The sequence below is a fragment of the Procambarus clarkii genome, chromosome 85, assembly GCF_040958095.1.
Source record: "Procambarus clarkii isolate CNS0578487 chromosome 85, FALCON_Pclarkii_2.0, whole genome shotgun sequence".
NCBI classification, from domain to species: Eukaryota; Metazoa; Arthropoda; class Malacostraca; order Decapoda; family Cambaridae; genus Procambarus; species Procambarus clarkii.
Window position 1 is genome coordinate 12,009,171 of NC_091234.1, and position 18,421 is coordinate 12,027,591.

General features: G+C 44.1%; 1 protein-coding gene across 1 annotated transcript in view; it reads right to left on the reverse strand.

The window, feature by feature from the left end:
* Positions 1-16,338: 16,338 nt before the first annotated feature.
* Positions 16,339-18,421, reverse strand: part of LOC138358689 (uncharacterized) — a 59,437-nt gene continuing 57,354 nt past the window's right edge. Inside the window, exon 3 of the mRNA XM_069316844.1 lies at positions 16,339-16,479. Within this exon, the coding sequence (XP_069172945.1) occupies positions 16,339-16,479 (141 nt within the window). The remainder of the gene's footprint in view (positions 16,480-18,421) is intronic.

The window sequence follows — 18,421 nt, forward strand, 5'->3', positions numbered from 1 at the left end:
TGGGGCCACATACTCCAGGATTGGTCTTACATATGTGGTGTACAAGATTCTGAATGATTCCTTACACAGGTTCCTGAACGCTGTTCTGATGTTAGCCAGCCTCGCATATGCCGCAGACGTTATTCTTTTTATGTGGGCTTCAGGAGACAGGTTTGGTGTGATATCAACTCCTAGATCTTTCTCTCTGTTCGTTTCATTAAGTACTTCATCTCCTATTCTGTATCCTGTGTTTGGCCTCCTATTTCCACCACCTAGTTTCATTACTTTGCATTTACTCGGGTTGAACTTCAACAGCCATTTGTTAGACCATTCACTCAGTCTGTCTAGGTCATCTTGTAGCCTCCTACTATCGTCCTCAGTTTCAATCCTCCTCATAATTTTTGCATCATCGGCAAACATTGAGAGAAACGATTCTATACCCTCTGGAAGATCATTTACATATATCAGAAACAGTATAGGTCCAAGGACTGACCCCTGCGGTACTCCACTCGTAACGTCTCGCCAATCTGAGACCTCACCCCTCACACTGACTCGTTGTCTCCTGTTACTTAGGTACTCCTGTATCCAACGGAGTACCTTCCCTTTCACTCCAGCCTGCATCTCCAGTTTTTTCACTAGCCTCTTGTGTGGCACTGTGTCAAAGGCTTTCTGACAATCCAAAAATATGCAGTCTGCCCACCCTTCTCTTCCTTGCCTTATTTTTGTTGCCTGGTCGTAGAATTCAAGTAACCCTGTGAGGCAGGACCTGCCATCCCTGAATCCATGTTGATGCTGTGTTACAAAGCTCTTTCGCTCCAGGTGCTCCACTAGCTTTCTTCGCACAATCTTCTCCATCATCTTGCATGGTATGCAGGTTAGGGACACTGGTCTGTAATTCAGTGCCTCCTGTCTATCCCCTTTCTTGTATATCGGGACTACGTTAGCTGCTTTCCAAATTTCTGGCAGTTCCCCTGTTGCCAGTGATTTGTTATACACCATTTAGAGTGGGAGGCACAGTTCTTCTGCTCCTTCCTTTAGTATCCATGGGGAGATTCCATCTGGGCCTATAGCCTTTGTCACATCCAATTCTAGTAAACACTTCCTTACTTCCCCGCTGGTAATCTCAAACTCTTCTAGTGGTTCCTGGTTAGCTATTCCCTCTCTTATCTCTGGGATTTCTCCTTGCTCTAAGGTGAAGACCTCTTGGAATTTCTTATTCAGTTCCTCACACACTTCCTTGTCGTTTGTAGTGAATCCTTCTGCCCCTATCCGTAATTTCATAACCTGTTCCTTTACTGTGGTTTTTCTCCTGGTGTGGCTATGCAGCAATTTAGGCTGAGTCTTTGCCTTGCTTGCGATGTCATTTTCGTATTGTCTTTCTGCCTCTCTTCTCATCCTAACATATTCATTCCTGGCATTCTGGTATCTTTCTCTGCTCTCCAGTGTCCTGTTATTCCTATAGTTTCTCCATGCCCTTTTACTTTGCTGCTTAGCTAGCCTACATCTCTGATTAAACCATGGGTTTCTCATCTTCATTTCAATACAATACAATACAATACAATTTTATTTAGGTAAGGTACATACATACAATAAATATTTACAAGGATTGTTTAACTTATAGGTATAGCTAGTACATACAATGCCTAAAGCCACTATTACGCAAAGCGTTTCGGGCATATCACTGTTTTCCTTTTGGACTGGGACAAACTTGTTTGCTGCGTCCTTGCATTTTTGCGTGATGTATTCCATCATATCTTGGGCCGTCTTTTCCCTGAGCTCTGTTTCCCATGCTATATCTGCTAGGCATTTTCTTATCTCCTCATAGTTTCCCTTTCGGTATGCTAACCTTTTGGTTTCGGTATCCCTCCTCGAGTTCAATAACCCTTCTTCAATCAGGTACTTAAACACCAATACACTGTGGTCGCTCATTCCTACTGGGTCCTCAAAACTGATTTCTCTTATGTCAGAGTCGTTCAGGGTGAAAACCAGGTCGAGTCTCGCTGGTTTGTCATTTCCTCTCATCCTTGTGGGTTCACTGACATGCTGGGTTAAGAAGTTTCTAGTCGCCACCTCCAGTAGTTTGGCTCTCCACGTATCCTCGCCTCCATGCGGTTCCTTGTTCTCCCAATCAATCCTGCCGTGATTGAAGTCCCCCATGATGAGCAGGTGGGATCTATTTCTACAGGCAGAAGAGGCTGCCCTCTCAATTATAGTGTTAACTGCCATGTTGTTGCTTTTGTGCTCTTGACTGGGTCTTCTGTCATTTGGTGGAGGGTTAAATATTACTGCTACTACTATCCTTGGTCCTCCCATTGTCATGGTGCCTGCTATGTAGTCTCTGAAACCCTCACAGCCCGGGATAGCCATCTTCTTAAAATTCCATTCCTTTCTCATGAGTAGGGCCACTCCTCCTCCTCCTCCCCTACCTTCCCTCTCTTTCCTTATTATTGTGTACTCCTGGGGAAACACGGCATTCGTTATGATTCCAGAGAGTTTTGTTTCAGTGAGTCCAATTACATCTGGGTTCACTTCTTGTGCTCTTTCCCTTGGTTCACTGTGTGTGTGTGTGTGTGTGTGTGTGTGTGTGTGTGTGTGTGTGTGTGTGTGTGTGTGTGTGTGTGTGTGTGTGTGTGTGTGTGTGTGTGTGTGTGTGTACTCACCTAGTTGTACTCACCTATTTGTGCTTGCGGGGGTTGAGCTCTGGCTCTTTGGTCCCGCCTCTCATCCGTCAATCAACAGGTATGTTGTGTGTGTGTGTACTCACCTAGTTGTACTCACCTAGTTGTGTTTGCGGGGTTGAGCTCTGGCTCTTTGGTCCCGCCTCTCAACCGTCAATCAACAGGTATGTTGTGTGTGTGTGTGTGTGTGTACTCACCTAGTTGTACTCACTTATTTGTGCTTGCGGGGGTTGAGCTCTGGCTCTTTGGTCCCGCCTCTCAACGGTCAATCAACAGGTATGTTGTGTGTGTGTGTACTCACCTAGTTGTACTCACCTAGTTGTGTTTGCGGGGGTTGAGCTGTGGCTCTTTGGTCCCGCCTCTCAACCGTCAATCAACAGGTATGTTGTGTGTGTGTGTGTGTGTGTACTCACCTAGTTGTACTCACCTAGTTGTGTTTGCGGGGGTTGAGCTCTGGCTCTTTGGTCCCGCCTCTCAACCATCAATCAACAGGTGTACAGATTCCTGAGCCTATTGGGCTCTATCATATCTACACTTGAAACTGTGTATGGAGTCAGAATCCAACACATCACTTCCTAATGCATTCCATTTGTCAACCACTCTGACACTAAAAAAGTTCTTTCTAATATCTCTGTGGCTCATTTGGGCGCTCAGTTTCCACCTGTGTCCCCGTGTGCGCGTGCGTGTGCGCGTGAGTACTCACCTATTTGTGCTTGCGGGGGTTGAGCTTTGGCTCTTTGGTCCAGGTGCGCGTGTGTGTGCGTGTGTGTGTGTGTGTGTGTGTGCATGCGTGTGTGTGCGCGTGTGTGTGTGCGCGCGTGTGTGCGCGTGTGCGTGTGCGTGCGTGTGTGTGTGTGTGTGTGTGTGTGTGTGTGTGTGTGTGTGTGTGTGTGTGTGTGTGTGTGTGTGTGTGTGCGTGTGTGTGCGTGTGTGTGTGTGTGTGTGTGTGTGTGTGTGTGTGTGTGTGTGTGTGTGTGTGTGTGTGTGTGTGTGTGTGTGTGTGTGTGTGTGTGTGTGTGTGTGTGTGTGTGTGTGTGTGTGTGTGTGTATGTGTGCGTGTGTGTGTGTGTGTAGATAGATTTTAGTATGTTGAGTGAAGGAGAGCATAGTCTTAAGATGGGTATTGGAGTATGTAGGTTATGTTGTGGAGGGAGGGGGAGCCCCCATACCTGAGAGGAGATCAATGACGTCCATTAATTCCCCCTACATGGGCTGTAAGTGTTGAGGGGAGCGTGAGAGACCAGAGTCTTAAGATTGGAGGGGGAGAAGGAGGGGAAAGGGAGGTAACAGCTGGCAGTGGGTTTGTGTGTGAAAGTAGTCATTATTTTTTCTTAAAGAATGACAGTTTTATGTACCCTCCCTGCTTCCAGAGCGCTAAGGATATGCGGGCTATACCTACCACATAGCTATGAGGAGTGACACCACATGTCCACATGGGTTACCTCTTCAAAGGCTGAGGCCTAACTGTTGCGAATGTCATCATCAACCTCTAACATAGTCAGTCACGCCCTCCCCTCTCCCTCCATCCACATAGCAGGACATACCACATACCAACACCACCACCACACTGCTGGGAGTGACAGCAATACCGCGTACCATACTCCTGACACAGCTCACACCGGCACATAGCAGCAGGCAGACCACATAACGCAATGTATGAGAACTGTACTAGGAGCGATGGGGCTCCTCCATGTTATGCCCTGACGCTTGAGTGGTCTGTGTTCGCATTAAGGAGGTAAGGTTATATGACGCAGCCTCCCCCTCACCCTCCCATGCAGGTGACAGTCATCATCAATCAGTCAATTGACAATTCCACACACTTCCTCAGTCCACACTCCCACACGTAGCTTCCAGAGCTGTACATACTCAGCAGCATCACACGACCACATAGACATGAGGTTCTCACCACATACCAACAGATCACATAGGAGCCGTGAACTGTACTAGGAGCGGTGTGTACAAATGAGGGTGAGAATTTAGCCGAACTGTTTTGTAAACAGGGTGGGTGAGTGGGGCACCCCTCTCCCACCCCTCCCTTACCTTCTAGAGTGGTACGGACCAGGACCACATACCGACACATAGACCTGAGAAGTGTCACCACATGGCACATCACTTAGTAAACTTAGTGGCTAGAAGACGTTACTGTCTTAATGTGTCTTAGACGTTCAGTTTACAACTCAGTAAGTGTTTACTGAACGCGGGAATCACTTCGTGTGTGCTCATTTCTGTTTAGTTTTAAGTTTTTCCGTCGTAAAATATTATACTACTAGCATCAACCCTGTACTGGGTGGCTCAGGCATTCAGTTTACAACTCAGTAAGTGTTCACTGAACGTGGAAAATCACTTCCTGTGTGCTCATTTAGTTTAGTTTAAAGTTTCCCAATCTTAAAATATTACTATCATCATCAACAACGTATTGTGTCTTAAATATTCAGTTTACAACTCATTAAGTGTTTACTGAATGTGTTTCGTAATAACTTATTACATTTTCAAAGACTTTAGTTTACACACACACAACTATAACCCGTAAACACTAAACAGAGTTTTATGCTATCATTTAAACAGCTTTCTGGGGACCATTCAGGCTTGTTCGGATATGTGTATATATATAAATAATAGGGGTGGTAGGAGAGGAAAAGATTAAAGTATTCAGTGAGAATCCACAAGGTCTTCTCTGAACACTATTTATTTTCTTCTTCGAGGATGTGGGTCCCTTTAATTAAACCAGTGGTGGTACCCCTATATATATATATATATATATATATATATATATATATATATATATATATATATATATATATATATATATATATATATATATATATATATATATATATATATATATAGTGGTGGTACCCCTATATATATAGGGGTACCACCACTGGTTTAATTAAAGGGACCCACATCCTCGAAGAAGAAAATAAATAGTGTTCAGAGAAGACCTTGTGGATTCTCACTGAATACTTTAATCTTCTCCTCTCCTACCACCCCTATTATTTATATATGTATATATATATATATATATATATATATATATATATATATATATATATATATATATGCGAACAAGCCTGAATGGTCCCCAGGACAATATGCAACTGAAAACTCACACCCCAGAAGTGACTCGAACCCATACTCCCAGGAGCAACGCAACTGGTATGTACAAGACGCCTTAATCCACTTGACCATCACGACCGGACATAATGAGGTGATAGCCGAGGCTATTTGAACCACCCCACCGCCGGCACTCGGATAGTAATCTTGGGCATAGCATTTTACCAAATCACCTCATTCTTTGGGGCACACATGAGGAACACAAATGCGAACAAGCCTGAATGGTCCGAGTGCCGGCGGTGGGGTGGCAAAAAAGAAAAGGGGCAAGTGGGTCTCCCTGCTGGACACCTTCTGCAGAAACAACTTCATGTTCCCCAAACAGCAGCGTCGATTCCCTACTGTACCCTGCTGAGACGAAGGGGAGTACAGAAGGAAAGCTTGTTCGAACTGCTTCCAGTACCACATCCCTTTTTACCTGGTTGAAGGCATTTTTAAAGTCTAATTTAATTAATGCCTTATTTTCTGGGAGGTGCTTGATATAGGCTCGTGCTGCATGAGCTGCTGCTTCACAGCCATGGGGGACACCAAAACCTAGTTGATGGGGTCGAAGCATCGTCGCAGCGTCTATGCTAATTTTTCTGACAGGTGCCCTAGCAACAAGGAGCCGAAGTGTGTTACCCACGGCAATGGGTCTGACTCCACCATCTTTCTTCTTGAGGGCACAAAGGGATACTCCAAAGAAAAAGGGTTTAATTGTATATGGGATCAACCCGGAGAGGCAGTCGTTGACAAACTTCGTGACCTCTGACAATAGTGTCTCGGCAACTTCTCCGAGAACTGGGTTTACCATCTCCTTGAGGTGCTGAGGTCTTACTCCAGTGTATCCCCCTGCCGAGCCTGGCGGAAATGACATGATGGCTTTGTATACCTCTGACGCTTGGAGGAATAGAGGTCCCATGTCTGGGACATTTGTGTCTTGAGCAGTGGGTTCCCATGGTACTCTAGGAGGGTGCTTCTCTCTCAGCGAGTTGGCGGTAGCGGTATTTCTAGGGGCGATTGTGTCTTCGCTGGTAAGTAACCTAATTGCCCCTACTGTGTTGCCCTCTTCAATTTTTTTGGTCACTTGTGTTCCAAGTTTAAAATTGTCATTGGAACTCTTGGGTCTGCCACGACGGTTTTTGCATTGAGGAGGGATGGGGATCAAGTTGTCAGCTCTGGGGAAATTATTTATTGCTCTAGTGACTGATGAGGCTAGTGACTTGCCTCCTCTTGCAGGTACGCCTAAGCAAATATTGCCAAACAGGAGCAAATTATGCCATGCTTTGATGGTGGCTGCAGCATTAAGATTTGCAGACCGTTCATTCACTTTCCTTAGAAGGTCTGTATATTTCCCTGCTGCAAATGGGCGCGCTGCTTTAGGAATGTGGGGAAGAGTTCTCGTGGTGAATGCTTTGATGGCCCCCAGGAGGTCATCTGATGACATGAAGTTTGCTGGGATGTGTGGGGGTGCCGGGGGGACCTGTAGGCCTTCTCTCTCTACAGGTTCCGTCAATGAACCCTCACAGTTGTTGTGTTGACGTAGGGTTACATCGTTTCTAGGGTTGTGTGACATCGGCCGGCGTGGGAGGGATGACAAGGGTGGTGGCGGCAGGGGTTGCTAGCTGCCCCTCGCACTCACCACTCGTATGAGTACTTGTGTCTCCCTCCCTTTTGGGAGGAACCTGAATGCCTGCTGTGACCTGTGCCATATCTGAGTGCATGGAGGGTAGCACATCCCTCCCACAAGCACTGTGTGGGCGGTGAATAGGTGGGTGGGAGACACCCAGGCGCAGGGTGGGCGGGGTGGTGGGGTGGCAGGAGGTACTGCGGTGCGGTGAAGCCGGCGGGCAGGGAGGAGGTGGGGGTTGACCGGGCCTCGCTCAGCTTGAGGGGGGGGGGGGGGTCTGGGTGACACTTAAACACTGGTATAATTTTCTTGTATATCACTGCACAATGGTGAATGAATCATACACTTGTAATCCGACACACTGTGAGCTCTATAAGCTCTGAACATGATTGCTGATTTTTATTTTCATTTTTCTTTCCCAAACGTATTTCTATAAGCACTGGGTGGCACATGAGTAACCCCCCCCCCCCCCGCCCGACCAAACAACAACACCCCCTCCTCCCCACACCTTAGCTGTGGGAGGCCTAGAGGGCGCCAGCGTGGCCCTCACTGCCGTTGAATTCCATACCCTGCACACCCACCTGTTTGATCCGTTTTTGTTGAGATGGTCCACTCTGGGCACCTTCCGCCACTCCTGCACCTTCCCAGGACATTCACACAGCACTCTGTGAAGGCTAGGCACGGTGACGTCAGGATGTCCCTAGGTAATGGCTCAGTAAACAATCGAGCCTCCTCCACACGTCCTCCCTCCCCGGTAACCCCAGTTACCGGGGAGGGAGGACATATATATATATATATATATATATATATATATATATATATATATATATATATATATATATTTATATATATATATATATATATATATATATATATATATATATATATATATATATATTTATATACATATATATATATATATTTATATATATATATATATATATATATATATATATATATATATATATATATATATATATATATATATATATTTTGGTAGCAGTCTTTCATGTAGACATATATTATTAAATATGACCGAAAAAGTAAGATGAATAATTCTAACACGAATTTTCTCAATCTTTCGTACATTACGCTTCACTGTTGGAGGTAAATCAAAAATCAATTCTCCAAAATTCATTTTTATTTCTAGTCTGACGCGACACGGGCGCGTTTCGTAAAACTTATTACATTTTCAAAGACTTTAGTTCACAAATACACAACTGATTAGAACTTACGTATCTCCGATTTTATATCTACATTTGAGTGAGGTGGGAGGAGTGATGTGGCATTAACACAAGACAGAACAAGAGGGGATATTAATAGGGTATTAAAAGTATCAACACAAGACAGAACACAAACAATGGGTATTGAATAGAAGTGTTTGTAGAAAGCCTATTGGTCCATATTTCTTGATGCTTCTATATTGGAGCGGAGTCTTGAGGTGGGTAGAATATAGTTGTGCAATAATTGGCTGTTGATTGCTGGTGTTGACTTCTTGATGTGTAGTGCCTCACAAACGTCAAGCCGCCTGCTATCGCTGTATCTATCGATGATTTCTGTGTTGTTTACTAGGATTTCTCTGGCGATGGTTTGGTTGTGGGAAGAGATTATATGTTCCTTAATGGAGCCCTGTTGCTTATGCATCGTTAAACGCCTAGAAAGAGATGTTGTTGTCTTGCCTATATACTGGGTTTTTTGGAGCTTACAGTCCCCAAGTGGGCATTTGAAGGCATAGACGACGTTAGTCTCTTTTAAAGCGTTCTGTTTTGTGTCTGGAGAGTTTCTCATGAGAAGGCTGGCCGTTTTTCTGGTTTTATAGTAAATCGTCAGTTGTATCCTCTGATTTTTGTCTGTAGGGATAACGTTTCTATTAACAATATCTTTCAGGACCCTTTCCTCCGTTTTATGAGCTGTGGAAAAGAAGTTCCTGTAAAATAGTCTAATAGGGGGTATAGGTGTTGTGTTAGTTGTCTCTTCAGAGGTTGCATGGCTTTTCACTTTCCTTCTTATGATGTCTTCGATGAAACCATTGGAGAAGCCGTTATTGACTAGGACCTGCCTTACCCTACAGAGTTCTTCGTCGACTTGCTTCCATTCTGAGCTGTGGCTGAGAGCACGGTCGACATATGCGTTAACAACACTCCTCTTGTACCTGTCAGGGCAGTCGCTGTTGGCATTTAGGCACATTCCTATGTTTGTTTCCTTAGTGTAGACTGCAGTGTGGAAACCTCCGCCCTTTTCCATGACTGTTACATCTAGAAAGGGCAGCTTCCCATCCTTTTCCATCTCGTAAGTGAAACGCAGCACGGAACTCTGCTCAAATGCCTCCTTCAGCTCCTGCAGATGTCTGACATCAGGTACCTGTGTAAAAATGTCGTCAACATACCTGCAGTATATGGCCGGTTTCAAGTTCATGTCGACTAAGACTTTTTGCTCGATGGTACCCATGTAGAAGTTTGCAAACAGGACACCTAGGGGAGAACCCATGGCGACCCCATCTACTTGCTTATACATGTGCCCATCCGGGCTCAAGAAGGGTGCCTCTTTAGTACAAGCTTGGAGTAGTTTAATCAGAATATTTTCTGGCATGTCAAGAGGAGTACAGGCTGGATCACGATACACTCTGTCGGCTATCATTCCGATTGTCTCGTCCACAGGTACGTTGGTAAACAGCGATTCTACGTCCAACGAGGCTCTTATCCCTGTGGCCCGTGTGCCCCGCAGTAAGTCAACAAATTCCTTTGGAGACTTCAGGCTGAAGGCGCAAGGAACATAAGGAGTCAGCAGGCCGTTGAGTCGCACCGAGAAAGAAAGCACCGAGGACTCAGCGCCTAGCTTCTGGATCCAGAGTCTTCAGCAGAAGACTACATTGTGAAGAATCCCCTTGTCAAGTGTTAATACCCCTCCCCCTTGTGCACTCATTTATTTTATATATTTAATCGGTGATGGTAATAATTATAATATTAAGTTCTTAGCTTTCTTTCCCTACTCCCTTTAAGTTACTTGCGTCACGGATCTCATCCCTTGATAGCCACTACTGGCTTGGGAACGGATACATATATCTTCTCTCTAACAACATCAGAGTAAGAACCCCGTTGCGTCCCGAGAGGGCCGTAACACATGTGTTAACTTAATTGATTTATAATTACTTTGTCTTGGTTATGTAATTACTGTAAATATAAGCTGTGTCATGTAGATAATTTCGCCCTGGTAAACTGGTGGTATTACTTAGGCATTCAGTCAAACGTAGACATTCGTTTATAATATATTTGAGGCCAGGAGGCTCATAGATTAAGGGGAGAAAGTTCTTCAGCAGGAGCCTAACTTGGGGATCATAACATAACAAGCGCCCACCTGATAGTTGCCAAGAGGAGCGGTTTTGGGTAGCAGCATGGAGAACTTGAGGTTATGTTGTTTGCCAGGCAGCCACTGTGGGAACCGACCTGTGAGATTTATATTTATTTAATTTATATGAATTTATATTTACGTTAATTTATATACTTCGATAGCAATTTGTATAATAATAAGTGGACTGTATTTCTGCAATAATCTCAATCTCACAAATCGATCCTCTACACATTAGGGGGGGTTTATTAAATTTATATATGCAACCAATCAAACTACAGTAATAGACTACATACATTGAAGAGGTTCCTCATCTTATAGTACAGCAGGTTAGTCCACCAGGTATAACTAGGGTGTAGACACCAAATTATCCTCTTTGAGGTAGCTTCCATCACCCAGTAACTGATGCACAAAGCCTTGCTTCCTCGTCTTGACCTGTTAAAAGGGTGCTAGCTGTAAAGCCAGATTCTATATATGACAAGCTATATCAGAGAAAACACTATACATGAAACATGAAGACCTGGCTTAATTACCTTTAGTTTGAGGCTATGTCGCGTTCTAACCGGGCAACCCTACCCAATGACATTAATGGCCACTAATGATAGATAATGGGTTTCGGAAAAAACACTTAACTCGATTTGTAGACATCGTGTTGGAGATGGTACACCTTTGGTTTCCATAACACTACGTCCAAGTAAAATTAACAGGAGCCGAATTTGCTCCCGTGAGCCTCTGGTCTAGAATCAACAACAATGGCTGCCCTCCTTCCTCACCCTGACGCCTGGCTTACATTGTCCAGATTTCAGAAAGTGATAGAAGGGTCACATTTACTCTACTTTAATATTGATAATTAAGTTAATTTATATGAGATGGTTTATGATGGTAAAGTCCAAAGACTAATGTATTTAAGAATAATTCCCACCATAATAGGTGGTGAATTATAATAGTATGTGGTGATGATATCCCGTTTTCTTTAGACGGTAATTCCACTACAAGTTACGTTTTCTATAGGTTACTTGTTGGTAATACAGCAGCAATTATTTGTCTGTATGATATTAAATGGTGTCGGATTTTCCGACATAATTCCCCAGGGGCTGCTCACGGGTCGAAGTCCTATTTAGAACAGACGAGCACCGATACTCCTCCTTCGAATTATTTGATTAATTTGATGTTAGTAGTTAGTAATCACACATTTGTGCGTCTGTTCGTACAGGACGGATGTCCCGTACTAGAGTTGCAGGGGTTAGAAGTCTAATGCGATTTCATTTCCCTGTCAACTCTTGAAAGGCTAATATTCAAGCCTAATTACATATTATTTAACCCAGAAGACTGAATGTGATCAAGTACTACAGTCAAGTATGATTCAGGGACTGCAGTGAGATCAGTGACATCAGATATAACTTGAAGTTTGTTCAGGTAACTGGTCACTGATATATAAACACTGAAGCCCAATGAATACATCTTGCTTAAATAATAAATGTATCAAATCAGTCATCAGATTTATTGGGGTTTAATTTAGTTAATTGATTCAGAAGATTGAATAGCTCATCATTAAAGTAAAGTATGGTTCTGAGACTGCAGTGGGTTCAGTGACATTGGTCGCAGTGACTTGTAGCTGTTTAAGCTACTGTTCACTGATTTGCCACTGAGGCCTCATGAACTCATCTTCAGCTTCAAATGATGATACTAACATCAACCTCTGTTGGTATTGTCAGCTGTAATCTCCTTAGTATAATGCTACTGGAGAAATATAATCAGCTGACAAATTTAGATTTCTACTAGTATTGTTTATCTGCAGGCATAGGTCTCCTCAGGCTTGTTACTGGGCCTGAGAGTAATTTACCTCCTGCAGAGTTTAACATGGTTATACCCTGATATTTAGTAGGGCTACCGATGAATCGATGACAATAGTCTGTCCCCACAAGGAGACCGAAGTCAGTGAGGTGATCAGACTTAATATTATCTGCCAATTTTATTCCTCTATTTCTCAGGAATTTGGCTGTTGCTCTCAGACCTTGAACTTGTAGGTCTACTGGTATTTTGTCCACCACAATGGCTTGTACTCGACAGACGTACCTGCCTAAGCGTACTGATGGTTGTACCACCTGGTAGACTTGAGGTCCTGCATCTGTTACAAACCCTGAGATGTTGAATGACGTCTGGGCTACAGGCCTTAATTGTAGTTCATCTGCCAACTTTTTAGTGACATATGTTCTTTGGGATCCTTGGTCAAACAACCCACGGGTATGGACCTTGGCCCTCTTATTCAGGATGGTAATTTGGGCAGTAGGCAAAGTCGTATTACCTTTAGACTTTGCCGATTGGACACTCTTTGTTTGTTGCACCTTGCAGTACTGTACTGAGGTGGGAATGCTATCTTCCACCTTGGGGTTTGGAGACGTTGTTTTGGTGTCTCTGCACAATGCTGCATGGTGCTGACCTTTGTTACACCTATTACAGGTGTGTAATTGGGTATCACAGTCCTTGATGTTATGTTTCCTGAGGCACCTCGTGCAATGTTGCAAATCTTTGAGTCGCTCAACACGGGCGCCACTATCAGGAAAATTAGGGCAGTGGTACATTGAATGTTTCTCATTGCAGAACAAACATGTTCCATAGCTTCCAGTACCCTTTGGTGTTACGTTCTTGGGTGACACAGTAACTATAGGCTTGGAGGGTCCCACTGCATATACGCCCACACTGCCACTGTTCCACTTTGGTGTTGAATTATATTGTCTAGATTGATTTGGAGTATCTTTGGTACTCTGTGGTTTACTATTATTGGTTTCTGAGGGTTTACTTGGTGGTTTTAATTTGTCATGTGTACGTAATTGATGAACTACTGACTTTAAACCTTCAGATATTTCATTCATGGATAAGATACTTTTATTGTAATGAGCACTCATTTGTCTCAATATGTCCCTAGGTATTTTCTCCTGGACAATTATTTTCAAGACCCACTCAGCCCCGTTTGTATCTGCTGTCAGGCTGAGGGCATTGATCAATGATTCTACCTCCAGCTTGAAGACTTGGAGTGAATCAGCTGAAGCCTCCGGTGGGGGTAAATGCAACAGCTCATGAACTAAATGTGACGTTCTTACTTCTGGATCAGCATAATTATCCTTGAGGAGTTGTACTGCCAGATCATAGCCGTCATTAGTTAATCTCAGATGGGATACTACTGTTTTAGCCTCACCTGATAATTGGCCTTGCAAATAAGAGAATTTACTACTCTTTGGTAAAGATTGTTTTGAGTCTACAAGGTCAACGAATTTGTTCCAAAATTCGTCCCAATCTTCCTCATCTTTTCCTGAGAAAGTGGGTAAATTAATTGGAGGGAGTCGAGCTTCTGCTTGACTCGTATTAGATGCAACTGTTGTTGTTGTTGCTGTTGCCTTGTTCTGGGCAATTAATTTGACATAAGGCTGTAACGTGGCCTGAGTGTGATCTTCATAATTCGCAAGATCAACCATAATGTCGTCTATTTCTGTTTCTGATAAATTGGTGTTGGCAAGTTCAGCCACATATGTTGCTATTTGGCATTTGATTTGCTCAAATTTACCTGCAGCTGCTTGATAATAGCTTTCCAGGTCAGCATAATCAACTTGAGATTGTTGTGACAAATCTTCACATTTCTTGATCTGTCTTGTTAAGTGGCCTTTAAGACCTGCAAGGGTTCTTTTCATTCTCCCTGCATTATCCATACTGGCTCGTTGGTGAAGCCTTGTGAGACTTGTACTTGGGCTGCTCATAATACTGAACAAGCTCTAATGGTAGCCTAGGGTAAAATGCACTCACTAGGCAATAATCCTCCCTCTACTAGAGGTTAGCACTTAAAATTAATACACATTATATATATATACAATCATACACACTAATGATTTGAGTGATAAACCAGTGTCATGGAAGTACCTTTAGGTTAGCTCTTCTATATCACCCTAGGATGGTATTGACACTAATTAATCACTCAAAGGTGTAATGATCATAAGTAAATTATTATATATACAACTCAACTCGAGTTGATAAAAATTACACCCAAAATAGGGTCTGGACCATTCATTAATGGTGTTAGGTTAATCAATATAGTACAACTGACTATGGTAATAATGGGACTAGGATGAGCAATAATAGTTCAACTAGTCATATCCTACCCTGTTGTGGGTTGGCAATTAGTAAATATTATACTGTGATCACTAGTGCAATATATATTAAATAATTCTCTATTTTGGAGAAATAATATACACAATTATTGATAATAGCCTCTTAATTAGCCTCTATGAAACTTCTAATACTATCTAGAAGTATTAAATATTATTAGTGACCTCGCGAAATAAAGTCCACAAATTCGTAAATAATCTCTCGCGAAATGTAACACCACGAAATCCGTGAACAATCTTGCGAGGACACAGCCACTAATTAGGCTGGCTTCAATATTAGCGCTGTCATTTCACGAAATAACACGCCACCAAATCTGTGCGTGTGCATGAAACCGCTGACGAAGCTGATCTGAACTGAGCGGGGCTCGTGAACTAGCACGAGTTAACGCCGCCGTCATTGACTGCTGGCTTTGTTTAAATCACACTGCACTAGTATATTTAATGAATCCACTGGTTAACTGGTTCATCCGGTACTAAGATGACCAAATGTAGGTTCAAAGGACCAAATAATCCGGTTCGAAGGACCAAATAATGTGGGAACCGACCTGTGAGATTTATATTTATTTAATTTATATGAATTTATATTTACGTTAATTTATATACTTCGATAGCAATTTGTATAATGATAAGTGGACTGTATTTCTGCAATAATCTCAATCTCACAAATCGATCCTCTACACATTAGGGGGGGTTTATTAAATTTATATATGCAGCCAATCAAACTACAGTAATAGACTACATACATTGAAGAGGTTCCTTATCATATAGTACAGCAGGTTAGTCCACCAGGTATAACTAGGGTGTAGACACCAAATTATCCTCTTTGAGGTAGCTTCCATCACCCAGTAACTGATGCACAAAGCCTTGCTTCCTCGTCTTGACCTGTTAAAAGGGCGCTAGCTGTAAAGCCAGATTCTATATATGACAAACTATATCAGAGAAAACACTATACATGGAACATGAAGACCTGGCTTAATTACCTTTAGTTTGAGGCTATGTCGCGTTCTAACCGGGCAACCCTACCCAATGACATTAATGGCCACTAATGATAGATAATGGGTTTCGGAAAGAACACTTAACTCAATTTGTAGACATCGTGTTGGAGATGGTACACCTTTGGTTTCCATAACACTACGTCCAAGTAAAATTAACAGGAGCCGAATTTGCTCCCGTGAGCCTCTGGTCTAGAATCAACAACAATGGCTGCCCTCCTTCCTCACCCTGACGCCTGGCTTACATTGTCCAGATTTCAGAAAGTGATAGAAGGGTCACATTTACTCTACTTTAATATTGATAATTAAGTTAATTTATATGAGATGGTTTATGATGGTAAAGTCCAAAGACTAATGTATTTAAGAATAATTCCCACCATAATAGGTGGTGAATTATAATAGTATGTGGTGATGATATCCCGTTTTCTTTAGACGGTAATTCCACTACAAGTTACGTTTTCTATAGGTTACTTGTTGGTAATACAGCAGCAATTATTTGTCTGTATGATATTAAATGGTGTCGGATTTTCCGACAGCCACTTCCTGAGGGCCGTGCGAGCAAGTGGAGACTTATACTCAGCCTTGGAGCTCACATGACGCAACACTAACTGCAAAACCAACCATATTATTAATGACGTTGGGAGCAAATATCTATTTGGTTATCAATATCATTGGAACCTTTAATTAAATGGTAAGTTACAACTAAAAATTTAATGAACAAATATGTTAGTGACAGATAAATTATATAACTGTACGAAGTTGTTGAGCAGTTGAGTATGAGCATCTTAAGGGACCTTTAGCTACCGGTATAGAGTGTATGAACGCAATGTACATCAGGCTCCGAACTGAGAAATTGTGTGTGCATCATATAAACGCAATAAAATTATATAATTGACTTGCAATTCAATGTGTCAAAGTAAGAGGTTCTCAAACACTCCAAATTGAAATTGGTTTGTGTTCTTGCCTAGGTTTCCCACAGGATAGAACAGGGCTCTGTGACACAGCAGGGCCACAGAAGAGAACAGGGCTCTCTGACACAGCAGGGCCACAGAAGAGAACAGGGCTCTTTGACACAGCAGGGCCACAGGAGAGAACAGGGCTCTGTGACACAGCAGGGCCACAGGATGGAACAGGGCTCTGTGACACAGCAGGGCCACAGAAGAGAACAGGGCTCTCTGACACAGCCGGGCCACAGGAGAGAACAGGGCTCTGTGACACAGCAGGGCCACAGGAGAGAACAGGGATCTGTGGCACAGCAGGGCCACAGGAGAGAACAGGGATCTGTGGCACAGCAGGGCCACAGGAGAGAACAGGGGTCTGTGGCACAGCAGGGCCACAGGAGAGAACAGGGCTCTGTGACACAGCAGGGCCACAGGAGAGAACAGGGCTCTGTGACACAGCAGGGCCACAGGAGAGAACAGGGGTCTGTGGCACAGCAGGGCCACAGGAGAGAACAGGGCTCTGTGACACAGCAGGGCCACAGGAGAGAACAGGGCTCTGTGACACACCAGGGCCACAGGAGAGAACAGGGATCTGTGGCACAGCAGGGCCACAGGAGAGAACAGGGCTCTGTGACACAGCAGGGCCACTGGAGAGAACAGGGCTCTGTGACACAGCAGGGCCACAGGAGAGAACAGGGCTCTCTGACACAGCAGGGCCACAGGAGAGAACAGGGGTCTGTGGCACAGCAGGGCCACAGGAGAGGACAGGGCTCTGTGACACAGCAGGGCCACAGGAGAGAACAGGGCTCTGTGACACAGCAGGGCCACAGGAGAGAACAGGGGTCTGTGGCATAGCAGGGCCACAGGAGAGAACAGGGCTCTGTGACACAGCAGGGCCACAGGAGAGAACAGGGCTCTGTGACACAGCAGGGCCACAGGAGAAAACAGGGGTCTGTGACACAGCAGGGCCACAGGAGAGAACAGGGCTCTGTGACACACCAGGGCCACAGAAGAGAACAGGGATCTGTGACACAGCAGGGCCACAGGAGAGAACAGGGCTCTCTGACACAGCAGGGCCACAGGAGAGAACAGGGGTCTGTGACACAGCAGGGCCACAGGAGAGAACAGGGCTCTGTGACACAGCAGGGCCACAGGAGAGAACAGGGATCTGTGACACAGCAGGGCCACAGGAGAGAACAAGGCTCTGTGACGCAGCATGGGCATAGGTTACAGCAGACAGGTGATAAAAATCTAGGAGTATAATGTTTTTGATAGTTTAAATGGAGTTTACCAAGAGTAAACTCCTAGCATTGGACGCCTCGTGTTGTCGCAATGTAGGCCAGCAGCCAGCACCATCATGCCACACCACCAACAGTGTAGATGAGCAGCCGGCACCATCATGCCACACACCACCAACAGTGTAGGCCAGCAGCCAGCACCATCATGCCACACTACCAACAGTGTAGGCCAGCAGCCAGCACCATCATGCCACACACCACCAACAGTGTAGACCAGCAGCCAGCACCATCATGCCACACACCACCAACAGTGTAGGCCAGCGGCCAGCAACATCATGCCACACGACTAACAGTGTAGACCAGCAGCCAGC